Source organism: Centroberyx affinis, unplaced genomic scaffold (genome assembly GCF_046629955.1).
Source record: "Centroberyx affinis isolate AG114_WGS23_722 - 3 ecotype Tasmania unplaced genomic scaffold, CSIRO-AGI_Caff_v1 ptg000423l_1, whole genome shotgun sequence".
In the NCBI taxonomy this organism is placed as follows: domain Eukaryota; kingdom Metazoa; phylum Chordata; class Actinopteri; order Beryciformes; family Berycidae; genus Centroberyx; species Centroberyx affinis.
The window spans coordinates 232,777-258,263 of record NW_027279088.1 but is presented as its reverse complement, the minus strand read 5'-3'; the positions used below and the strand labels follow the sequence as shown (position 1 = coordinate 258,263).

General features: G+C 45.9%; 1 protein-coding gene across 1 annotated transcript in view; it reads right to left on the bottom strand.

Moving 5' to 3' along the window:
* The window catches only part of LOC139641993 (intermembrane lipid transfer protein VPS13B), a 333,765-nt gene that overhangs the window by 91,620 nt on the left and 216,658 nt on the right, over window positions 1–25,487 (bottom strand). The window contains exons 34-36 of the mRNA XM_071516677.1: window positions 8,068–8,409; window positions 6,962–7,382; window positions 6,060–6,197 (exon numbers count right to left, since the gene is read on the bottom strand). Coding sequence (XP_071372778.1) covers window positions 6,060–6,197; window positions 6,962–7,382; window positions 8,068–8,409 — 901 coding nt within the window. The remainder of the gene's footprint in view (window positions 1–6,059; window positions 6,198–6,961; window positions 7,383–8,067; window positions 8,410–25,487) is intronic.

The window sequence follows — 25,487 nt, the reverse complement described above, 5'->3', positions numbered from 1 at the left end:
TTGACTTATCACCAGGAAACTTTCCAGCGGTGGAATAAATAGCCCATGTGCAGCTGTTCATCCAGTTCCCTCTGCTCCCCCTCCCCTACTCTCCTACCTTTTCGCTCTCCGTTCCCTCCATTTCATCTATCTTTCTGCTTCTTTCCTCTTCCTCCTCCCCTTTCTATCTTTTACTTTCTCCTCCTCCACTCTTGCCAATCTCTCTTTCTCCCTCCCTCCCTCCCTGTGTAATCACATGAAGCTGTTTCTGATCACCTAGTCAGGGCCAGGGCTGGGGCCTGGGCCTTGCCTGGCTCTCCGTGCAGGGAGACCTGGTCCTGATTATGGGCCGTCCTCCCTCCCTCCCTCCCTGCCTCTGTCCCCCCCCCCCCCCCCGGCCCGCTCTGGCCTGTCTGCAGGGGGTTTATTACCTGCTTAACCTGTCAGAAGCCCACCTGGCCTAAGTGAGCAGTGCTACGGATACAGCTCAATGTAACTAGGAGATTTCCATACTTAACCCATATTTAACCTTCACTTAACCTGGCAGGTCTATCAAGAGTAAATTCCCTGGACTTTCAGACAGTAACACAAATACATATTTGGTGCCCACTGATAATACAGTGGTTAAGACACTTTTTTAAAAGATATTTTATTGATACTCTTGAGAAATTTGATTTTCATATCCCCCCTCCAGGGAGGTCAGAGGTCAGGGTCACCTACAGAACAGCACTCCTGGAGCCGGTAGTTGAGCAATGTCTTGCTCAATGACACTTCAACAGGGCCGATGCTTACCAACATCAGGGCTTGAACACAGGTCATCCGGTTGAAAGACAGTCTCTCTAACCACTAGGCCATCCTGCTGTCCCAACATGTGTGCCGCTCTCTCATCTTTCCTACTGTCTCAATAAAACAAAAAATGCTAAGGGGAGAAGATTCAAATATCTAGATATGGTTTCAAATATGTGGACAAGCTGAGGAGCACTTGATTTATTTTGCAAAAAATCTATACAGGCATCACAAGTCTGGACTTTATCTGGACCTGGTTATGGGTGTTGTCCCTTCCTGTGAACTGAGCTACCACATACAGCTAACTGCCTCCAGGTGGATGCCTTACTGGGCAGTGAACGCAACACTTTTGCTGTTATAGTTAACACAATGGACAGCAATGCTAATGTCCCCTGTTTTTGCTGACTATGTGTACATCCCCAGTGTAAGGATATTAAAATTTCCATTAATACTGGTCTCTTGCCCAAAACTGGTTCACTGATACAATTTATGACAAATTGCAAACAGAGTGAAGTGCAGCTTTCAGCTAATTCATTAGTTCACAAAATGCATAATACGCCCCCAATGAGATGGCCAGTGACATGTTACATACTGGAGTTCAAATAACTGAAACACTTAACACTTCTAATCTAAGCATTCCTTTAGGGATTGACAAATCTTTGGAGGGGACATTTTTGTTGCTTTATGCTGTCTAACGACAGCAGGATGAAGTGGATCTGGATCTGAAGTAGTGTGAACTCTGAAGGAACTCTCTGTGGAAGGACCCTGGAGAGAAAGGGGGCCACAGCATCCACCCTGTCCCCAGCTCGCCCTCCTACTCTGGGGGCCACATCTGTACAGCTTCCCCCTGGCTTTATCCAGCAAGCGATGGAGCACATCAGCGCTTTTACTGCAGTGGAACAGTGTCAAAAGATGAATCTTTTGCAGAACTCTATAAAATAACAGCACAGCGTTATACGGCCACATGTCGAGTACATCCGTGTCGTTTTTCTATGTTTAGTCGTTTCTCTGGAGCTGGTGTGTGAGTGTGTGTGCGAGTCGGCCTTTACAGTGATGTTCCATGTGGTTTCACTATCTAGGCCAAGGAGGCACAGAGAGATGAAACTAAAACCTCACAACAGAAAAAAACACACATCAACTATTTACAAGCCATGACAGACTTATAAGTTCTACAGGCTGAGCTGCAAATTCTTATTTTGATGGATCGAGATATAACTCGATACTATGATAAAGACTTCTCTTACCCATACACACCACCACACCTCCTTAGCACTGTAAAACTCAACTACTAGGATTACCTGAGAAAGAACTACTATTTCTTAGCAACCTACTCATAAACACATTTAACATATTGCCTTCAAAGGCAGCCTACTAAGCTTTAGGTGGGCCAGGACAGGGAGGGGAGGTTTTAAAAAAAAGGGGGGGAAATATCAATTAATGAAAGAAAGGTGGTGGCATTTCCACCACCAAGCAGGGGAAATCAAAAGAGGGCTTTTTCAGCAGTGGCATTTTCCCACACACACCAGTGTTTTTATTGGGAGCACCTTGGTTTCAGCCACAGAATAAGCGGCTGTTTTAAGCTGGGGACTGTCAGGAGAAGGGCCATGCCAGGAGAGAGCAACAAGCCTGGAGGTTGAGAGGTGGTGTTGCTGTTCACATACCTCTAAAGAACAGGCCTTAATGTGAACAGGCTGGGGGGATCGCAGACTGGCCCTTCTCAGGTGTCAGCCTCTATTAGCGCCGGGGAAAGTGGGAGATCAAGGTCTGACAGACACACACACACACACCTCAGCAAAGAGGTGGGGGAGATCAAATATGCTTATTACCCAGGTTACTGTGCCTTTTTGGCGAGGTCACACGTGACGCCGTCCCCACTTTGAACCTGGCAGAGCGTGTGTGTGTGTGTGTGTGTGCGCAAGAGCCACGGACATTGTTTTCATTCCCGCCCCACCTTTGATATCTCTAGCTGACTCTCATACTTGACTCTTTGACAGCAGAGAGCCTGTGTCAGACACAGGTGGCAATGTGTCCAATTACACAGGGCCTGCCTGTGAGGGGTATGTATGTGTGTGTGTGTGTGTGTGTGTGTGTGTGTGCGTCTACATCTGTGCGTGTGTATGTCTGTGTTTCTAGGGGGCAATAATTTCTTTTGGGGGGTATCTGAATGAATCCCAGCGTCACAGAAAAAAGCCTCACACCAAGTAAGGCCAGTGACACAGGCCTCAGATGCCATCTGACTCGAATTAGAGCGGTTCTGGACGGTTCGGAGGGGCACGGGCTTGTATACAGTAACTGACAACATTTCTACGCTCCCATAGCTTGATGGGATCCAGGGACCTGGCAGAGTAATGGTTCCAATTTGTTCTAGCTAATCTATCACCTGCTGCTTCTCTATGGAGGGAAGGCTGATCGCTCTCCTCTCCAAGTGGTAGCGGTTACATCTCTGGACTCGCTCATTGACCCTCTCACAGACTGGAACTGAGTCAGAGAGATGAGAGAGAGGGAGGGACAGGAAGTGTGTGTGTGGTGTGTGTGTGTGTGTGTGTGTGTGCGTATGAGTTGTGTGTATTTGATAGTCAAGCCTTGAACCCTCCTGATACTAAAACAACTGCCATCATGTATGTGTGTGTATGTATGCTGCTGTTCATGTGTGTGTCTGTCTTTGTGTATGTGGGCGCAGTGTTATGTGTGTTATGAGTGGAGAAAGTTGAAACCTCTCGATTCTGAAACAACTGCCCTCTAGCATGTATGCGTGTATTCTGTTTGTGCGTGTGTGTGTGTGTGTCTTTGTATGTTTTGATGTTCAAGCCTTGAACCCTCCTGGTATTGAAACAACTGCCATCTGCCTTCTTGCACATATGTGTACGATGTTGTTTATATGTGTGTGTGTGATGAGCGGTCGCTGAGTGAGGGTCAGCGCTGAAACCCCATCCAGTTTACAGTACACATGTTACAAGTGTTTCCCACTCGGCATCCTTGGGAGGGCAGCTTTGATTGGTCTCGCGGAGTAAATGCTGCTGAAATTGCGAGCACATTGCTGTAAACACACAGCGAGACGTGGCCTCGCGGCGGTCTGCTCTCCGTTTGCGCCTCGTTGAAATAGATCGAATGTGAAGCACCGTCGAATCAAAGTAGAGCCGCCGGACGAGATTCACACACATCACATGGCGCGCACACACACACTGACAGGCAGACAGATATAAAGACTTGCATAAGCAAATAAACCATCTGTGGAAGCTATGGGGGACGGATAAATAAAACGCCGGATCTCTATATTGGATCCCTCTCTTTTCTCTATCCCTTTCTGTTTTTTTATTATTTCCCTTTGCACCCCCTTTCCCTCCATTTTCAAATCGTGTCAACTCAAATGTAATCAAATTGAGCTTTAATTAGAGACATGATGATGTCTCACTGAGCCAAGATGCTTACCATGTTACTCAAGATGCTGATGCTTCAAATGAGACTCAGAACTCATCCTCTCTCTCAAACATCATTCCTGTTTCTCTCAGCAATGTTGTGTTATTAGACTGTATACTGTCTATTAAAGCAGATATTGTGCATTTTTGTGTACTCCTCAAAAGTCCACATCAGTACACTATGATTCTCCTGCTATTTCTACCTCCTTCCTTTGCTCCCCTATCACTGGACAGGATAATTATCTCCACCAGCGACCCATCTAACCAAACAACACACAATTGAGAGAGTGTTTGTGTGTGTGTGTGCACACGCATGAGTACACGTGTGCATGAGAAACTGTGTGGGCGAAGAGGAACCAGTAGCATGTGTGGTCAATTCTAGATATTTCCAACAGAGTCTGACCCAGGGCAACCTCACACTGAGCCTGGATCCTGTCTGAGTCATTTGGGAGTGTGTGTGTGTTGCTGTGTGTGTGAGTGATTATGATTGAAGTCATCCTACCAAGACAAGGATAGCTCTGCTCTTCACTAGTTCAAGGGAAACACCTGACGGTAATTGCACAATGTCTGCACTTCAACTGCACAGTAGAATCAGATGTACCTCCAGTACTACAGGAACAATATAATAACTGGCAATAATCAAATTCAAATTAAAAACATTCAGTTAATATATCACATGAACTTCGGAAGAAGTTCAAAATTACCAAAATTACCAAAAACCTGACTACACTTCTGATGTAATTCATGCCACATGGAAAGGGTCATGATCACTGTAATTTTGACTGTTGGCGTCATTTGGGGCGAGCAGAGGGGCAGATGAACATAGGTGGTGTGTGACTGCATTGTGTGAGTGCGCTGGTGGACAGAGAGCTGCATTGTGTTGTGTTGTGTGATTCCAGGTGGACAGAGGAGCCCAGGGCCTTCCGCTGACGGCAGGAAGGGCTGCATGTGGGCGACATGGCTATACTCTTCCTCAACCCATCATCAACAACACCTACAGCCCATCCTGGAGCTGTGTGTGTGGATGTGCACAGCATGAGTTCATGAATGTGAGAGAGAATGAGCATGTGCATGTGTGAGAAAGACTATATGTCAAACTACGTCTGTCTGGGTTTGCATGTGTGTGTGTGTGTGTGTGAGTGTGTGTGTATCTGCAGCACCTGGCCTGCCGGGTTCAGGGAGCTGAACTCTCCACTCTGAAGGATGTCCTGCGCCTACACACACTCTCCAAGAAACCCTCACAGGGATACTTACGACGAGGTTTTCGCACACACATACACTCCGAAAACCCACTCAAAAGCCCACTCACACGTCTCTTCAATGCAGTTCTATTTGGCTAGGAAGCCAACCACACCCTTAAGTAAACAGCCTTATCTTAAAGCAACTCATATGGATATCATATCAGTCTAAAAATAAAGTACCGATCCATGTGAAAGACAAATCCGCAGGAGCCTACTGTGACACACACATACAAATCCACAGGAGCTTGTGGTCTCCTACACACAGTGAGTGATATGAGCGTTATCCTGCAGAGAAAACCCACAGCTTTACTCACACAGCTCATCATCTGCACACGCAGCAGAAAAGAGGCCCTTTGTGTTTGCCTCTGGTATGTGTTTTTTCTGTGTGTGTGTGTGTGTGTGTGTGTGTGTGTGTGTGTGTGCGCGTGTGTGTGCTCCTCTTGCTGCTTCACAGTGGTGGACATTTCCCCTGACATGGGATTAAATGTGAAACGGATGCTCTAAAATAGTAAATGAGTGTGTTAGCGTGTGAGTGCACATAACTTGCATGGGCGGCCAGCATGTGTGTATCTATTCCGATATATGTGTGCGCGCATCCTGAGTGTACTTTATGTGTGCGTGTGTGTGTGATCCCCACCTGGTCCGTTGAGGAAGTCTTTGATCTGTAGGCAGAGCAGAGGAGGAGGGATGCCTGTTTTACTGTCAGCCTCCCCTGCTACCGTCTGCAGCCAGAACACATTGTAGTCCAGAGACTCCGGCAGAGTCTTCCCTGGGTCTGGAAGCATGAAGGGATGGAGGGATGGTGAGAGGACATAGAAGAGGGAGGCAAGGAGGTTGGGGGACACAGAGAAAGGGAGAGATATTGACAGACATAGAAAAACACAGTGGAAAAATGAGCAAAAGGTTTCCAAAATAAGTTACATAAGGAGATTGCATGTTTGCTGGTTTATTGGTTTTGTTAATATGTTGGTATATTGGATTGGTAGCATAACCCTATTCTTCCCTTGCGTTCCCCTTATTCTTCCACCCTATCCAGGGTGTGTATTTTAATCAGGGTCAACCCTAACCCCACCCTTTGCCCCTTACAGCAATCAAGGTCCATATCCCTTCCCCATCTAACATTTACCACATACACTACCAGTCAAAAATTTGGACACACCACATTTGTCTTTATTTTTACTATTTTCCACATTTTAGAATAATAGTAAAGAAATCAAAACTATGAAATAACCCAAATGAAATTATGCAGTGGCCAAAAAAGTGTTAAACAAATCAAAACTATCTTATATTTTAGATTCTTTAAAGTAGCCACCCTTTGCCTTGATGGAAAGGCAAAGGCTTTGGAAAGGAATTCATACATTCATGCATCAACTTCACTATTTATATTTGTCAAAGAAACAATGTTCTATGTTTTTCATTATCTTGAAGCCAAAATGGCATTCAATCAGGTGTGTCCAAACTTTTGACTGGTAGTGTAGGATTTTTTTTTTTTCTTTGTTCAACTTTGTTCACGTTCCACTCTCTCCGTATCTCTCTCACCTAGGCACTTGTAGTCAGAAGCCACTCCTCTTAAGGCCACGTCGAACACCGACAGCTCCATCCTCTGCTTGCGGTGGTGGCAACTGAGCAGGGCGGAGGGCTGCACCACCTGGAGGTACAGCAGGGGCTCCAGCAGCAGGTCCCCGGCCCCCCTCCTCCCCGGCTGCCTCACGATGGTCACGCCCAGGGCCTGGCGGGCCGAGGAGCGGCTGGGGGTGGGCAGGCCGTCCAGGGAGAGCAGACTGCCTCTCAGCAGGGGGGAGGCCGGCTGGGTCTGGGAGGTGTTGCTGTTGAGCAGGTCCTCAGCGGTCAGGCCGGCCAGGGAACCCTGCGCGGCCGGAGCAGGGTCCGGGGTCGGGGAGGCCGAGGCCGGGGGGGACTCGGACAGGATCTCAGGCTGGTTGAGGACGCTCTTCCCCACCTAGAGAAGATGACATTGGATCATTTTCTGCATAGGTGGGCAATATAGAAATTAACATTTAAGACATTCTTGTTACCAGGAATGAAAATCTTACTAGTCTGAAAGCATGTGGCTAGTGTTTTTTTGTGTGGGGTAATGAAAAACTCTCCTCCCTAGGCTGAGTTTGAAAGGAATCTAATGAAGAGGTTTTGAGATGGCAGCCAAACAGTGGTACTGAGCTGGTGCCCAAAAGTCTTTCAGTTTCATCTCCGCCCATAATGCAGCTGGATATAGCACCAACATTAAGAACAGGTTAAAACTGGATCATATTACTCCTGTCTTTCTATAAAGAGAAGTGCTTTTAATGCACTTTGTGCTTTTGCATTTAAAGGTTAAGGACAACAATATGGGCCACTGACAGATTAAAGGGATAAACACCAATGGCACACTGTACTTAAGATTAAATTAAATTAAACAAGTTTGGTCTCTATGTGACTACCCTAGTCTACCTTATAAAGTTATTCCAAAGTATACAATAGATTTGAGTGCATATCTTACTATTAGTATACTACACATTCACATCTCTACAATACTAATACACATCTTGCTATTGTACTGTTATAATAATTATAAACAAATGGACAACTGACTGATCCAAGAACTATGACTCATGCAAAAGCTTCCACGCCACAGGCATTTTGTTTACCTTATCCCCCGGCTCCTTCTTCTCCGGCGTGCTGGGGGTGTCCGACGAGGAGGGGAGGGCCTTGGGGGGGCTGGAGCAGGCGTAGGTCATAACGGACAGCTTACTGGCGGTGAGGAAGATGTCGAAGGGGATGAAGCTGAGGTTCTTGGTGATAGTGGACTTGTGGGAGGGCCTGGCGAGGCGGTGGTGGCTGGCCCCGCTCTGCTGCTCTATCTGGACGATGCGGATGCGGGCGCTGTCGCTGCCGAAGCCGCTGTCCCGCCCCGCCCCGCTGTGACGGGACGAGGAGTCGACGCCTGCCGCAGAGTCCCGACTGCTACGCTGACGCTCCTGCCGACGCACCTGTGGAGCGGAAACACAGAGGGACACTGAAGAGTAAGGGAGTGTTCACACTACAGCTCTTTTCCCAACTGACAGCACCTTTTTTAAAGTGAAGTCAATGGGACGCGGCTACAAAGGAGCCACATTGGAAAAAGCACTTTGCTTGGCGTCTTTTTAGGCAGAGCAGAGCACTTTCTATAGTTGAGGAGAGTTCAACATTTTAGAGGTTTTCAAACATTTCAGATTTTTGTGTGAGTCGTTGTACCTAAGTACTGTTTGCTAATAGTGGTAGCTACTGCTGTTCATGTACATTTCAAGCTTTTTTTTAGTGATAGCTGAATAGTGCGAACACACCCTACAACAGAATTCACCCTATGACCTCTGGATTGTCAGGTCTGTTTTGTGAACATAGACTCATCTGTCCCAAAGGTAGAAATAGAGAGCCAAGACTCTCCAGACAATGTCATTTTTGCCTTTATCAACTGAGTTTTTGCCTTCATGAAAACAGCCAACACAAACCTCATGAGCATTCAAACTTATCTTTGTACACACACCCTTATCTCTGCACTAACTATAAATACAAATAGCAGCACTCTCACCCCTAAAACAGCCATGAAATATGGAACCATAACTACACACACAACAAGCCTATACAGGACACACACACACACACACACACACACACACACACACACACACACACACACACACCAAAGTGCAGCTGCAACCTGTGTAACTACACAAACACCTCAAAACATGTGCAACAGCCTGATAAACTAGAAAGAACATGAGAATTCAATTTGCATGAAAACGAATTATTGCTTTATCTCAAAACAAACCAAGATGCTTTCTGCTTTGTTAGCATTACAGAGAGGGATCACAGCATCAAATAAAAAGGGATGAGAGGTTCTTTGCTAAGTTTGTTTCTTGTTTGGATCCTGTCTTTACAAGAGGACACAAACCAAATAACTTGCTTGATTGAAACCATGGACAAATTGACCAAAGCAGGAGAGCATCGTATAGCCACAGCTAGAGACATTAAAGACATACTCCGGGGCTTTTTCTGCGGTCTTAAAATCATTTTGCACTTCTTACAATATTGGAAAGCGTCTTTAAAAAAAAGGGCCTCACCCCGGCAAATCGAATTGTTTCGTGCAGTGACTGTGGTATTGTGTATAAAGCGGCCGAGATTTTATGCTTGGCTCCAACGTAACGGATGTCGGGAGAGTTCCAGCCGTTGTGGCAATAAAAAGCTTTCAGTGACAGATGATATAAATCAATGTGAGTAGGTTGCTGGGTTTCAAACGACAATGAAAACAGGCAGCTTTTCTCTGCTACCAAGGCATGCCATCCTCACAACCATGAAGGGGCCGCCACTGGCTCCCATGGGACAGGAATGAGACAAACATGTAAAACTAAATGCTACCTACTAAATAATAAATTACTGGACATGTTTATGTCGAACTGACACGTGTGGGAAAAAAAAGCTGGAATAAACAGAAGCATTTACTTTTTAAAAATTTCCCAAGCACATGGAAAAAATCTTAGTAAACATTGAGGAAAAAAAAACATGAATCCACCCCCCTAAAAACATTCCATTTTCTCCAATACAATACAGCTAGGACAGACAGAAAGAGAAGAGTGAAAAAAATGTTGAAAAAGAAGAGTGAAAAATATTGTACGGAGTTGGACACAAAGCCTTGCAGTCAGAGCGCATGTAAGGTTTTCTCGGTTGTGCGCACTGGGTCACATCAATTAAAACACTCCTATTATGGCTACAGGCTTGTCAGGTGTGTCATGAGAGACTTGGGCCTATTCATCATCATCATCATCTCCAATAGCATGTCCAATACAATTACCCAATTATAGCGGCCTCTCCCCCATGTTTCTCACAGTACCGTTCTCATCCATGTTAATGGGTGCGACGTCAGTTTCAATTAGCTACTGCTGTCTTTTAAAACAGGATTATGATGAATCGAAAAAACAGAAGGGGAGAGGCAGCGGGAGAGAGAGAGAGAGTTTTCGAAAAGACCCAAGGTGTCCCATCCTATCCCACTCTCTCGTCCGCTCCGACCTGCACATGGTTCCTATTACAGCATGTACTCTCAGCTGCCTTCCTCTCTCGCTCTCCCTCCCTCCCTCCCACTCCATGAGAATTTTAAATGTATATTATTGCTGTGGCGGAGATAGTGTTTCAAGACCTCCAGGCAAATACTAAACCTACTGGCAGCACATTAGACAGAATGCTTGACTTATTAGATATTTCCTATTCTAAACAGTGTCATCAAAGGCTAAGAACAAGAGCCATATAAAACGCCGCGGCATGCCTGCCTGCCTGCCTGTTCTGTTCTGTTCTGTTGGGCCAGGCTCATGTGTAGGGCTTCCATAGGATCGGCCATGCCAGATCCCTCTCCTCTCCCTGGCCTAATGAGGACAGGATGTGTGCACTTCTTTTCTGTAGAAATGTAAGATTTTCCAAGCAATGGGGAGGGGAGAGAAGGCAGAAAAGGGCCCGGACCTGTCTCCATGTGTGTTGTGTTAAGGGGGCGAAGCTTGCATTGAGGTAAGGAGGTATGTGAAAAAGGTATCCAGCAAAGGCAAAAACGTCCACTCCAAGGAGCGCTCCACGTCGGAAGGGACAAATAAGCCGCACAGCTGCTGGGAACGAGAGACAGAGCCAGGGGAAACCGCCAGATACTCTATGCTTCTCTCTCTCTCTCTCCCTCTTTCTTCCCAAGCTTAGGCTGTACACATGCATTTACAATTACAGCAAATACCCCGTCTTCTCTTTAACCACCACTACTAAGAGAGTGCCCCCTAAGCAAATTCTTGGTCTATATTTAGATGTGCTTACAAGTGGAATAAGGGATAATGGGGAACACAATCGGGGGCATAGAGGAAAAGGGACAATGAGAAAACATACCACAGCGCACAATGTGTTCATAGAGTTTGTATCAGCATGCAAGCACATACACACATGTACACACACATCAAATCAGTTGTTTTCCCAGGGTTTGATCTCAACTATAGTTTTAAAGCACCCCGCTTGTTTGAAAGCCAAGCACAAACTTAAGCGTGTGCATGCACAAACACACTCACACGCGCACACACATGCACACACATGCACACACACACACACAGCTGGCTTCTTCCCTATGTCTCTGGGCTTAGTTATATCCCTATTGTGCTTACTCACTGAACAAGAGACCAGGTATACATGGAATACATAAGCCTACAGTCCCATAGTCTATATGCCTTAACCATCCGCCAATTTATTCATTGACAGAGGGCAATAAATTCAGAATACAAACATGCACTGTAGCTACAGGCCCGGTCCCGGCTGAAATCCCCTTTTCCAACCATTACTTTCTATTATATTATTATATAATGGCTGCACTGAAGCGCTGTTTCCAGATCCCAGTGCAATCTTTCTCTGGACACAGTTGATCATGATCATGAACGTGCAAGTACACACACATACACACACAACCCCCCCAACCCCCACTGGCCAATCATGAGGTCATCCCCTCAGAGTCGCTAGGCAGAACATTCTGGAAAATGGAGGATAATCCCCAAAGTGTGAAACCATGAGTCTCCAAAGTGCCAATCACATCAGAGCGCATCTGTACGACTTCTGACCCCTATTTCTGTCAGTGTAACTCAGAACAGCTTGGCTGGAGTTAGGGTAATGTGCGGAAGCAAATGTCATATCATCCAAATGCCACCCGTTTGCAGTGTTGGCTGGCTATCCGAATATGACTACATAACTTTTACATCTGAATACCACATATGCAGTCGATTGTTTCCAGATGAATCAAAACTAGGTTGCAATTCAGGTTCAGAGATCAGGAAACATGAAAATCTGGATGTTTTAAGATGGCGGGAAGTCAATGATAGTCGAAAGGACAGAATATAATCAATAAAGTACAAGTAACAAAGGTGACTATTATTCCTTACAAAAAGGGAGGTCTATTTAACAGCCAAACATCCTCACTGAAGTCTGCATCCAGGCCATAAAGGCTTCCAGGTTAGCTTGGTTTAGTTAAGTGACAAATAACAAAAAAGACACATAGTACATTCAGTATATTTTAAGGATGGCATAAAGGTCTTAACAGCAAAAATAAGACATGAAATAATTCATAAAAAACAACCAAACAAACACAAAAAACATTTTGGGTTTTTGCTACTAGCCTGACCACAAACTAGTACAAGTATGGATGAGGACGCAGTAATACAGAGTACACACACACACACACACACACACACACACACACACACACACACACACACACACACACACACACACACACACACACACACACACACACACACACACACACACACACAGTGACTAGGACAGCAGAACATCCCCACTGAGTGGTAAACCGTCTGTTGGTGACATCATCAAAGCAGGACTGCACTGGTAAATGGAAAGGTTACTTGAGTGACATCATTAGGAAGTGACAACAGTGCTAATTGTGGGAGAAGGTCAAGGCGGCGGTATAATTAGAACTTGGACATCAGTGTTGAGTGAGAGAGGTCGGCCACTTGACATCATTAGAGAATTACATGGATGTTAAGGGAAAGGCTTGGAGAAGAAAAGGATGCGGGGATAGAGTTGTCACAGGGAGTCAGAAACGGCCAGAAACTATCATTTTCCAAATGTTTGTAAATGTCACTGTATAAGTTCCATTTCTGGCAGTGAACTCCTCACTTTTTACTGTCAAGGTGAAAGATCTGTTTAGTAATTTTGCCGAATGTGAAAGGTGCTGTGGAGAGAAACTACATCACTAATGTAAGAAAATGACATATGCAAGGCAATTAACTTAGCTGTTAGCAACAGTTTTTTTGAGTGGCAATTGCATGCCATAACCCATAGAAATTAAAAAGCAGTCATGGTAGTCATGGTAGTTAGGTCAGGTCAACTGACTGCTTTTCAGGCATTTCATGTTGAAAAATTGTTCCAAGTTTATCACAATTTTCCCATGTTCTCTTGTAACTCCAGTAGAATTCCCATTCAAAAACATGGAAGCAATATTACTAAATCTTTTTGACAGAACTATTCAGTGGAGCTACTTACTCGCAAGACGTCTGCATGGAAATGAACTCCTGTATCTTGACTACATCAGAGTTTACAGGTTAAGCCCCTGCTGCGCTACCCGCTATTGTTTACTAGAACCATAAAGCTGATAGCAGGCCTCTGTGCTTTTCTGCTGACGGAAGAAAACCTCAATGCAGCAATACCTCATCTTAATCAAAAATAATAACAATAATACTTAACGAAATGCCATAAAGACCGCAATTCATTCTCTCATTTTCTGGTGGAACGCAGAGGGGGGAAGACATTTATAATATGAAGTCACCGCTCTTTGTAAGCTGTAACAGCGGCCACAAAGCAAAAAAGGGCATCAAAGGCGGTCGTTTAATACATTGAACTTTGTTTCAATAACAAAGGCAACCTGCTATGCACTTCGGCTGAACCACAACAAAGAGGCAGTGGAAGGTCGCGACCCCGGAGCTCGCAAATGGATGCCGGGCACTTCAGAGTGACTGTCAACTGCACTTTAAACACAACATACTCCAAAGATCAGGACGCCGAGTGGGGCCTTTTTAACAAGCTCCCCCCGCCCAGTAATGCGGGTGGGTGGGAGGCCTGCTGCAGGGTATAACAGTATGTTCCTCTAGAGAGCATGACGGTGAATATCTCTCACTTTTTAGTCTTTCTCTCCCCGTGCCCCAACCCCCCCCCTCATCATCTCTCCTTCCTCTCTGTCCATTCTCTCGCTCGCCCCCCCCCCCTTTCTCCCCTCACTCGCTCCCTCTCTCCATCCTCTGGACAGGATGGGAGAAATAACAATCTGATAATATTTTCCCTGCCGTGTCAGAGGCTCTTTTGTTCCCCTGATGCCACGTTACAGACAGGGGGGATAGCAAACATCCGGGTGACAGTAATAATTCATGCATGTTGACATTCCTGAAGCAATGGGTCAGTTGGAACACTTTCCACCCAGCAAAGCCTGCTGGAAGAAAGGAGAGGAGAGGAGAGGAGAGGAGAGGAGAGGAGAGGAGAGGAGAGGAGAGGAGAGGAGAGGAGAGAATGGGAGAGAACGGGAGAAGACAGAAGTGGAAAAGAGTGAGAAAGGAGAGAGAAAGGAGAGGAGATGAAAGGAGAGTGGAGAGGCGGACGTAATTACTTTTAATTATTAGAAGTCAGACTGTCATGGCATGGCAGGCCAGTGTAGCGGGAGGAAGGCCTGCGGAGCACCTAACTCAACAGAACAGAACAAAGAAAGAAGAACGGAGGAGAAAACATGAACACAGAGACATTCTTCTTTAGTTTTCAGCTGCTTTACGGTTTGGAGAAGCCATGGCTCGGAAACAAAGATGCAAAATGATAAAGCCTGGAGAACAAAAAGAAAAATTGAACACAGTGAGTTAATGTGCTCCATGTGGGGAACTACAGTATGCTGCTCAACAAAAAGCTGGCTCTTGGAGATGAGGCGGCCAGAGCCTCCGTTTTATAATTTATTGAACTTCAAAAACGGTTCACTCCTACGCCCCGCACACAACATTGGTTTGCTTACAAATATTTTGCCACAAATACAACGCAGATTGCAATCGCTCAGTAGAACAGAGCTGTATCCAGAGTTCTGACATGCAGCAGGCTACACTGTGGTGCTCAACACTTTGAGTTAAAGACGCAGACCTTCCCAGTACAACTCCAGGCCCTCTGAGAAGCTCGCCAAACCCGCCATGCCCCGCTCTTAATCTTTGGCAATCCAGAATGATTTAAAAGGCCTGACAGACACCACCCTTGGAGCTCAACAGGGGACTTATTGCTTCAATCATCCGCAACAGATCCACCAATCCAAACCAAAACCCCGATCCAGATCCACCAATCAAATCCAATGGTTGGGTTAGGGGTGAGTGTGAGGACACGCAGGATTTAACCCATATCTCTACAATAACACTGGCTGTTTGAATAAGCAGGATGCAGTATAGTAGTACTACTCAGTGAAGGAAGTTGTTCAAAAATGCCAAAAAACAATTGTAGATTAACACGGCGACTGTGTTAGTGAAAACAAACAGTGGGGGAATGGAGCTCGAGCGTCATGATGGAAGTATTCAGAAATGATACACAGACCTTTTCCGCTCATCCAACATAATCTCTTGGCTGGGATCGGATGCTGGTGAACAGACTTTATCGCAAAACGTTTCCATCATTGCTGATAAACAAGATATCAGTCATATGATAAACAAAATATGGATGGTAAAAACATGGAAACTTTACGATAAAGTTATCATGAATCTAAAACTGGATCATGAGTTTAAAACTGGATGGAGAACTTGGCAGAACAGATGGCCCAGATGAATGGATAAATGGCTTTTATACATATATATAAAAAAGTCTATATCAACAACTGCCTTTCCTACATCCCTCGGCAAATGAAACCAGATTCCCGGCATTTCACATTCTTCGGTGACACTGATGAAATTGAGACAAAGGCCAGATGTGGACAGAAGTGTGATGGTAAGATACTAAAAGTGAGAGGGAATGAGACATAGAGGCACCCTGGGGTCTCTCTTAATTGCTGCGATCCCAGGCCTCGGCAGCAGCAGAATCGTCATCTTTCTTTCTTTCCTCCTCTCTTCCTGCCTCTCTTTCCCTGGGAGTGCGGTAGAGAACAACTGGCTCTCATTAGCCGTCACCATCTCTATTTAGGTTTGAGATTTGTGCGGGGGTAATTTTCTAATCTAATATTCAGGCCCCAGTGTTTACACATGCCGAGGGTCCCTGAGCGAGGTGGGCTACGGCGGTGACGCTGGCCTTCATGGGTGTGAGACTGACTGAGTGACTGAAAAAGGAGATGGTAAGAAAGTGTGTGTGTGTGTGTGAGATACAGAGAGTGTGTGAGATACGCTTTTCTTGCCTAATAACTGTGTCTGTGTGAATAACATGAGTGAATTTCAAAGAGCGCTGACCCAATGTAATTCTTGTTTCACTTCTTCAGTGTTTATATTTAGTGGGTAAAGCAGAGTGTGGCAACGCACCGCAACACTCAGGCACGCACACAAAGAAAACACATACTCAATACAACACAGAGCTATGCAGCAGGCTAATCATCAGGTTTCAGCCTGGCCCTCAAGTTCATCCACCCAAGCTTTCAACTTAACATCATTAGGCTTGGCATTATGTTTTCAACAAACAAAACAACAAAAGAGCCTTCAAACTGCATTGTCTTCAGCGCGGGCTCGGTGGTTCACGAAAGCAGACGTCTGGGGGACTTCAAAAAGCAGCGGAGATGCCTTCCATTAGGTCATGGAGTGTTCTTCTGAAACGCCTGCCTGTGCTGCCTGGCGGCCATGTCTGTGTTCTCTGCTTTAGTTACGAGGTCGTGGGGAAACAGCAACGGCAGGGAAAACAACGGCGACCCGGGGTGAGATGGGGGCTGGTTGGAGCAGGATAGGGAGGGAGGCTGGGGGGGGGGGGTGAGGAGGGCAGATGAGCCCCAGGTGGCCTGCTGAGGACCGTGAGCGATACTGCTGTGATCAACCCACACACACTGCTGCAGAAAGACACACTCACAAGCACACACCAGCTTGTATACACATGCAAAAGCGAGCACGCACGCACCCGCAAATACGTAGCGCACGGACACGCACACAGATACACACAAGCACACACGCAAATTCACAGAGCGGCGTGAAGACAAGAACAATCCTGGCTAGCTGTCTATTTACAGAGCTGAAATTAGCAGAGGAGGATTGAAGTAATCTTCCTTTAATTTCTCTCTGGATGTGCTCCCAGGACTGAGTGAGACCCAGGCTCTGATGTGCTGCATGTTGGTCCCTCAGAGGAGAATGATGCAAGACCCCCTGTCCCCTGATCTGGGTTAGCTGGGAGGGCCTCGATAAGGGGGACGCAAAGGGCAAGGCTAGAGGACTGAGCTGCAATGGTGCGAGGAAAGACCTTAGGTAAAATATGGAAGAAAAAAATAGCACGACTGCAAGAAAGACCTTCAGCTTTTCAAGATACCTTGACTGAACACACTGGACAAACATCGTTCAAGAGGACATTGTGGGATGAAGAACAATTTGTTTGAAATACATGAGGACTTGGCTTCAGAATGAGTGTTTAACATGGAAGGAACACCTGTGATGCTTTATACTGCAAAACTAAATCATGATCATACACATTCATTTTTTTCTGTATTGGCTGCACCACTAGCATTTCAAGATACTGTAACTCAAATGAACACGTTATCAAGAATACATTTGAGCTAGAGGACTATTCCAAGTGTTGGAATATGTGAGGTGCACTTGACGATCCATCTTTGACATGCACATCTAAACCACTGGACTGGCTCCAAGCGGACAAACTGAAACAGGTGAGGTATAAAATCAAGCCCACCTCTTGAGTATCCAAAACATCTGAGTTATGTTTTTGAGCCAGGTCTCAAGTGGTTACATGGCACCTATCTGTGCATATCTATCATTGCCTAGACTTCATTTGGGTTTACATGCCTCTATCAGGTTTCAGGGCCACAGTCACAAGCCTTAAGTACACACAAAGACATCATTCATCTCACACACTGACTGTATATAGATAGTAGTTAGGGTATACTTAGAATACTGCTTAGTTCTTAAAAGATGCCCTTGAAGAGACAACATGTAAAACAATGAAGCAATCCTAAAAACTAACATCCACCTTACAAACAGAATTCATGTGTTATTAATATAAACTTGGATGGCTTTAACAATGAGCAGAAGAGTGACTTTGTGGACTGAGAATATTTTTGATATTTTACACCTAACCAAGCTTAATCAAATAGTAGCGCGAATACTCCAAAATAGAAAATATGTCTGCATCCATGGAAAATCTTCCAAAGTCTCTGGTTTCCACTTTCGGAGAGATCTGTTCATGTTGACAATATCTGTGCTGAACAGTCCAAGGTCAAAGAAATGATGAGTGAATTTTGTTTTAGGGTCCAAGGGGAACTCAGTAGTACTCAAATCATCCACAGGACTTAAGTCACAGTAAGAGAGAAATAGATAGATACATAGAGTCACATGCACATACATGCATGCAAGCACATACACACCCACACATACACTCATTACACACATTTTCACTACACCATCCAAGTCACAGAGAGCGAACCTAATACTCCCCATCACCTGTTATTCTAGGTGGAATCTTGCTTATACAGGTGTGAAGAAAAGAAATCCTCTACCCTGTTTCAGACAAAAATTCAGGGCTGTTCACAGAACAAAGTCTACTATGGTGTGAGTGTGTGACTGTGAGTGTGTGTATGTCTGTACTAGTTGGCCCGGTGTGCCCTGCTTTTACTAGTCCCTTGGGTCTGTGACCCTGTTTCCCCTGCAGGCAGAGAGAGAGAGGGCACCCCCGACTCCTCCTCACCTGAGCCGACACCCGATCCCAGGGTTCACGGCGGGGGCCCGCTGCCTCTCCTCAAAGGCGGCGTTTGTTTCCCCCCTCTAATAGAATTCCAACCTTCGTGATTTTATCTGGAGTTTTCACGCCAATTTCGACAAAACCGATTGAGGGGAGAGCAAATTCAGCTGCTACTGATCTCAAATAGATTGAGTTTCCAAGGGGGCCAATTTAAGAATGTGCCACGGTCGTGCTTTGAGACGGGGGTTGGTTGGGGTGGGGGGTCGAACAGGGAAGGTGAGTTGTTATGACTGGCTGTCAATTAGCAGTTGATTCACATAGGAGGGGTCAGCGAGACCCGCGCAAAAAAAAAAGATACGGTTTCATAACAAAAGAAGGGCAGCGAGATGAACACTAGCTACAAAAATATGTATGTTTAAGATAAGCTGAGACAACGGCGCTTACTTAACAGATGTAAGGCAGCCAAAATGGAAAAGGAGACGGCCGCGCAGGGAGCCGTATTTATTATTGCTCTCAGCAGCAACAGGGCGAATGAAAATAGTGGCGAGCAGGATGGGGAGAGGTCCGGGTGAAAGGGATCCGGCCCTCAGAGAGGGTTAATAGCCAGGTTGACTGGTTCAGAGCTGACCTCTCAGGAACGTCAGCTCCCACATTTACAGACAAACACTTAGGACAGAGCCAGGAACCAAAGAAAACAGGACCCGGACTCTCTCCTCGTCTCACTCTGTCATGTCTCGTCTCTCACGATTTCACCCTTACTCTTGTTCCCTCTCACGTTCTCTGTCAGTTTGCCGTCCCGTCTCACGCTGTCTCCACTCCCTCCCTCGCTCTCTCTTGCTGTCTGTTCTATTCTCTTTCTGTGCTTTGGACGCTCTCTCCCATGCTGTCTCCGTTGTGCCTCTCTTTCTGTTGGCCAGCAGCGTCCAGAGCAGCTCCTCTGACACCTCACTGTCCTGGACAGCTCGGAGGTAGAGAGAGACTGCAGACTTCAGCTCTCACAGCTCAACAGCTACAAGACAATATGAAACACTCATCACAAAGAGGAGCGGTCTTGGAAATGGTTTACTTTAAACATACACAGACAAGGATCCAGCCCTAGGTCACTCACTGAGCCAAGCTTGTCAACAACACCACGGCTTAGATAAGCCATGTTCTGTGCTTTTGACATTCAGCTAATACTCCTACATGGACGAGAGTTAAATTGTTGTAGAAGAGAGCAGGATAGGTCACCAAGCTTCCATGCTCCCACAGTGTAACATTTAGTAGCATTTGGAGAGAGGTTTGAGGTGCAGAAAGCTCTTCATTTGTATCGAAAGATCATTGTATACATTTCACATCTACAGGCAAAGTCCCAAAACTGCGGGGGCAGGGACCTCATGGTGTCTTTCATGACTGTTGACTGCTCTACATTGCAGTAGGGCTTGGATATGAAAAGACAAAAGACCATGTTTTGATTGTGAGTCTTCATCAGCCTCTATGATAAACCATTTTGAAACAATGACACCAACAAAAAAAAAACTTTAGCTCACTGTCTAAACACATTTCACTGCGTGTGGTTGAGTGTGGTTGTGCGGATGATGTGCACAGAAAAATACACGCATCAGTAAGAATTCTCCTCGCCACTAATAACCTAAAACTGCTGTCCAAACCCACTGACAAACCAAACCAGCTACCGACCAGTGTGTTCGTGCCTACTGTAAATCCCTTTCTCAGAGTGGCTCCTCTTGGCTGGCGACCTACACTGCTCGTGACACCCTGTAAGTGCTGCGTTAGTCAAGCTTGCGTGAGAGTGCAGCCCGTTTGCCTCCTTAGTGCGGCACAGACTACAAGGAGGTAATAGCATAATAATATCATAATCTACGGACTGTCAACTTCTATCTGTCTCTAGAGTAGGAACCCTGTCCACTGACAGCCAGCCAGCCAGCTAGCTACACTAGCTAGCCAGCTCCGGAAGGACCTACGCTTTTCCAACCAGGAGCTCTGCCAGTCCCCCGAAGAAGAGAGAGATGAATGAAAGAGAAGAGAAAGAACAAGGGGTAAGAGAGGAACGCGATAGAGAGAGGGAGAGAGGAGATAAAGAGTCGGAAGGAGGTAAAACGGGGGAAGGAGATCGACAGAGAAAGACTGTGTGATGAGAGAGATGGAAAGTGAAGAGAGAATGATAGAGAGGGGGAGAGGAAGAGCGGGGATAAGCCAGGCGATGGGTGAGTGAGAGGTTCTCCCCGAGCGTGTTTACTAAAAAACAGTAATTCAGAGGTTCCTGTGATGCCTGATACCTTGTCCTGAACCTGGGTACTGGTGTGCGTGTGCATGTGCATGTGTGTGTGTGTGAGTGTGTGTGTCAGAGGAAGTCTAAAGCACTGTTTCCCATGCGTGTAATCATCCCAGGATGAGGTGGAGGATGAAGCCGAGCGGGACTTCCCCTGCACCAGAGGGTATTTTCCTCTCACACTGTGGTACAAGCACATGGCTGACCCAGGCTGCCTCTGTGTGTGTCAGAGAGAGAGAGAGAGAGACAGGCATGGCAGGCCAGAGATGGCAAGCAGTTTCTTAAATATTCTCTTTTCTCGCTCTTTACCAGTTTGGTTGGACATTTCTGACATACTTTGGGAGCTTGTCATTGTGGCAATCGCCTGACGGCCAGACAGTGATGCCAGCAACGAGAGTTTCCACTATAAAATCTGCAGACAGGAATGGATGGCACTGAAATGGTAAATAAGAGAAAGAGAGAGAGAGAGAGAGAGAGAGAGAGAGAGAGAGAGAGAGAGAGAGAGAGAGAGAGAGAGAGAGACTGGCAAGGATGGGTAGCTGGCGGGAAGATGAGAGAGTCGCACATTCGCACACCAAGTCATTGACTTCTCTGTCACTCACTCTGAAGCACAAACAACATCATAGCAGAGCTGACACACACACACACACACACACACACACACATATACAGGTCAGCTGTTCAGTCATAAAGCAGCATTACAGTACTGGCTCCCAACTGAAAGGCTGCAGCCACTTCAAACGAGGGAAAGTTACCATGCAGAGAATGTGGGGACCATGTGTGTGTGTGTGTGTATATGCAAGTGTGTGTGTATGTGTGTATGTGTGTACATGCCTGTGTGTGGGTATATGTCTGTGAGTGTGTGTGTGTGTGTTGCTGGGTGACAGTGTCGATGACAGAGCAGTGAGATAAGTCCCAGAAGCCGCTCTATCATCTATTCATAGCTCCCTGGCTCTCAGACCTCCTGCTGCTGAAAGCTGCCTGATCTCAACCCAGCCTCACTTTATCATCATTAACATCAACGGAAAAAATACAGAGATGAAGTCAAACTGTGACGGACCGTAACTAATGCTGTGATAAACATCCTAATAATGCAGTGATTTGTAGAGCAACAAATATGTATAAAGATGTAATTGCAAAGTTGCTTATCGACTGTTTAGCAGTCACGTTGCATTCGCTTAGCAGCTTCTCTGTATTACTTGAGTGCAAGCTGGCATAGTGTGGGAACTGTGGATAAATGGTTACAACGGCAGAATGTGAACCAAACTATGAGAAAATAATTATCTAAGACAGCTGTATGTGTGCCATGGTAAGGCTCGGCTTTAATGGGAGTGTGTGTGGGCAGTGAATGGGGCAGTGACTCTCTCCTTTCTTAACACACAGCTCAGTGACTAGAAATGGATGAAATCGCACACAAGGCTCACACACATTGCCCACGCGCCCGGCTCGCCTCGCCACTGCCAGGGAACCCAAAAGCCCCTACAAAACAAATTCATTAACCCAGACAATAAAACACAGCTGTGAGGGACGATGGGAACTGTTTGAAATCAGTGCCCGGGATTGTGGAGAATCTGTTCAAGGCAAACAGCGTGTTCTCAAAATGTCTAGGAAAGAAAAAAAAAAAATAAGAGGAGAGGAAAGGATTTGGAAATAAGAGCGAGAGAGAGGAGCAGTGTTTAATTTATGCTCTTGCTGGGGACAGAGCTGACTGTGAGAGCGGAGATGCTTTATTGAAGCAGAACAACAAAAACAATTCCCCTTCACCAGATGCTTGAGGTCTAGGACCTGTTTTTAATCGAATCCTTTGAACAGGTTGTATAAAGGAAGTACAAACAAAACTGTCAAATACTATAAATATCATGAGTGAGGTTGGGTTTGATTCTATCCGAGTCAAAAAAGACGATATCTGTTCCAAATCCAGATTCTGACATTGTGGAAACTGGCATGGAAAAACGGCTGAACCTTTTGATTATTATTTGTAACCTGTTAGCGGGGGGTAGACAGGCAGCTGTTTTATTCTATTCAATTGCTCGGCTCTAACAAAATCAAAGGCCATTACCTGTTCCAAACTCATACTCCAAACAATGTCAGTGCACATACTACTGATATTATTTGATGGTGGTGTGTCTAATGTGTTAGTGGGGGGTAGACAGGCCGCTGGCACAGCAGACTGCGAGTGAAGAGAAGCAGCCCTCAGGAGCGCGGGTCCGGTCCGAGCATGCGACCAGACCCTGCTGTACTTGCACACACCACTAGAGGGCTCTGCAGCATGTAGAATGGCCGTCAGCAGACCGGAGCACACCAGACCAGACCATGTCTTAGTCATATTGACCTCCCTTGCTGCGGGGTCTGGGCCAAGTAGCCGGACAGATGTGGTTCGCCAAAAGACTTACGACACTGAGATAGATGGAGGTTCAAATAGTTCTAAAAAGAGTGTCCAAAAAGTCAAAGCCAGACCATGTTTTAGTCAGAGTGACCTCCGTGCTCTGCAGCTGGACAGAGGTGAAGACACACACTGACTGACCTCAGTGTTAATGGCACTGTTATACTGTTACGCTGTATAATGGTACAACTATAAAACAGACGGAGTAAAGAACATGGTATAAATGCAACTGAAATTAATGTGGCATAATAAAAAATAAAAAGTGAAATACAGAGGTTCAAAGAGCTCCAAACAAGTGTGACCAAAAACCTAATGTTAAATGAAAGCAGAAATGTTTTCATAGGCATGAATTGCTCCCTTCTTAACAGTGGATCTCTGATGATGAGGTTACATCACTCCGGACCCATGGGCAATTTGAGTTTCACTTAATTCAACTGGAGGCGTCAGTGAACTAGCGGTCGGAGAAGCGGGCTTGTGACTGGAGGATTACCAGTTTCAAGCCCTGGGGAGATGTGGGTGGGGAAAGTGAATGAGTAACACTCTCCTGTCCTTCAACAACTACTGCTGAGGTGCCCTTGAGCAAGGCACTGAACCCCCAGCTGCACCAGTGGAGCTGCTCAGTGGCCAACAGTAGAAGACAGCAGCTCCGTGAATGTGTGTAACTGTATGAATGTGAACCAGGGTGTTGCTGGAAAAGAACAAGCCTCAGTTGACTCTCCCTGGATAAATAAAGGTTAAAAATCTCTATCTATAAATTAATTTTCAATTAACCCTTAAAATGGGGTACAGTATTAAGGGGACGGGGGATGTTTTCCTAATTTTCCAATTCTCCACTGTGTGCTCTGCGAGTTGACCAGCTGACCAGCGAATGGACCTCCTAGAGTAGCTGTTGAATTTTCTCATCCTGTCCTGAACCCAGGTGAACCCTCTGCAGCCGTCAGCTGCCCCTTAACAGAACCAAGCCATGAATCATTACAAGCCAGGGGTGAGGGCTCCGAGATCACCCAAATCAGGACCAGATGCACGCCAGGCACCTCCTGAAGATTGACTGTCTAAAAAAAAAAAAAAAACACACCCAGCCAGCCAGCAAACCGGACACCATCTCTCTCAGGAGAGCAAGCACATTCATTTCCTATAGCGTTACATAAACAAATGTAATCTAAATGTTGACTTTAAGGTATTGATTGTGACACTTGGTTTTTACGGTGTCACTACGTTGATTCTGGTTTAATAAGGCTGTTGTTGACCTCACTGATGCTGTAGGTGCTTTTGAATGAGAACCTGCTCATGTGTGTGTGTCCTTGCCTGTAGTATGTGTATGTGAAGACGGTAGTCTTGGTACAGTGTACGTTCCAGCATGTCTGTGGTGGTTACCAGAAACAGAGTACAATCACTGTACCGATACCATCTAATCTGCATTCTAAGTCCTTTTCCTAAAAACCAAACTAGGCCACACTACAGCTGCCCTTACTGGATCTGACGCAGTCGCTCCACGTCAGTACACGCCCCCGTAAAGAAACCCAAGAGGAGATAACGGTAAAATCACTCTGTCATCTCACTTAATTTCACCCCCCCCCCTCCCACCACCCTTCACTCCTCGGCCCCTTTCCTACTCTCTGCCTCTCATCCTCACCACAGCTGGTAAATATTTTTATATTGTGTTCCATTAGAAAGCTTTATTAAGCGGTCAGACGGGGCAAATGGCGCCTGGGAGCTCCCTGTCCTGTAAACAATAGGAAGGGCCCTGAAAGCTGCAGCTGAGCACAGCACAGTAAACTAAGGCCACATTAGCGAACTGCCTTGCTCTGAGTGAGTAAATATTTAAATGTGTTAGATTCACCCCAAATAGTCGGGGGGGATAGTTAGGGGCGCTGAATCAGGAAAACTTCCATGATGGATTCTGAGTCTTTGTGAAACTGACATGGGCCTGTGGAATGATTTGTAAATTGATGTATACTGTCAAGTTATGGCACCATGTGAACATTAAGAGGACATTCATCATATCAGCAAGAAATACAGGATGTGAGGGC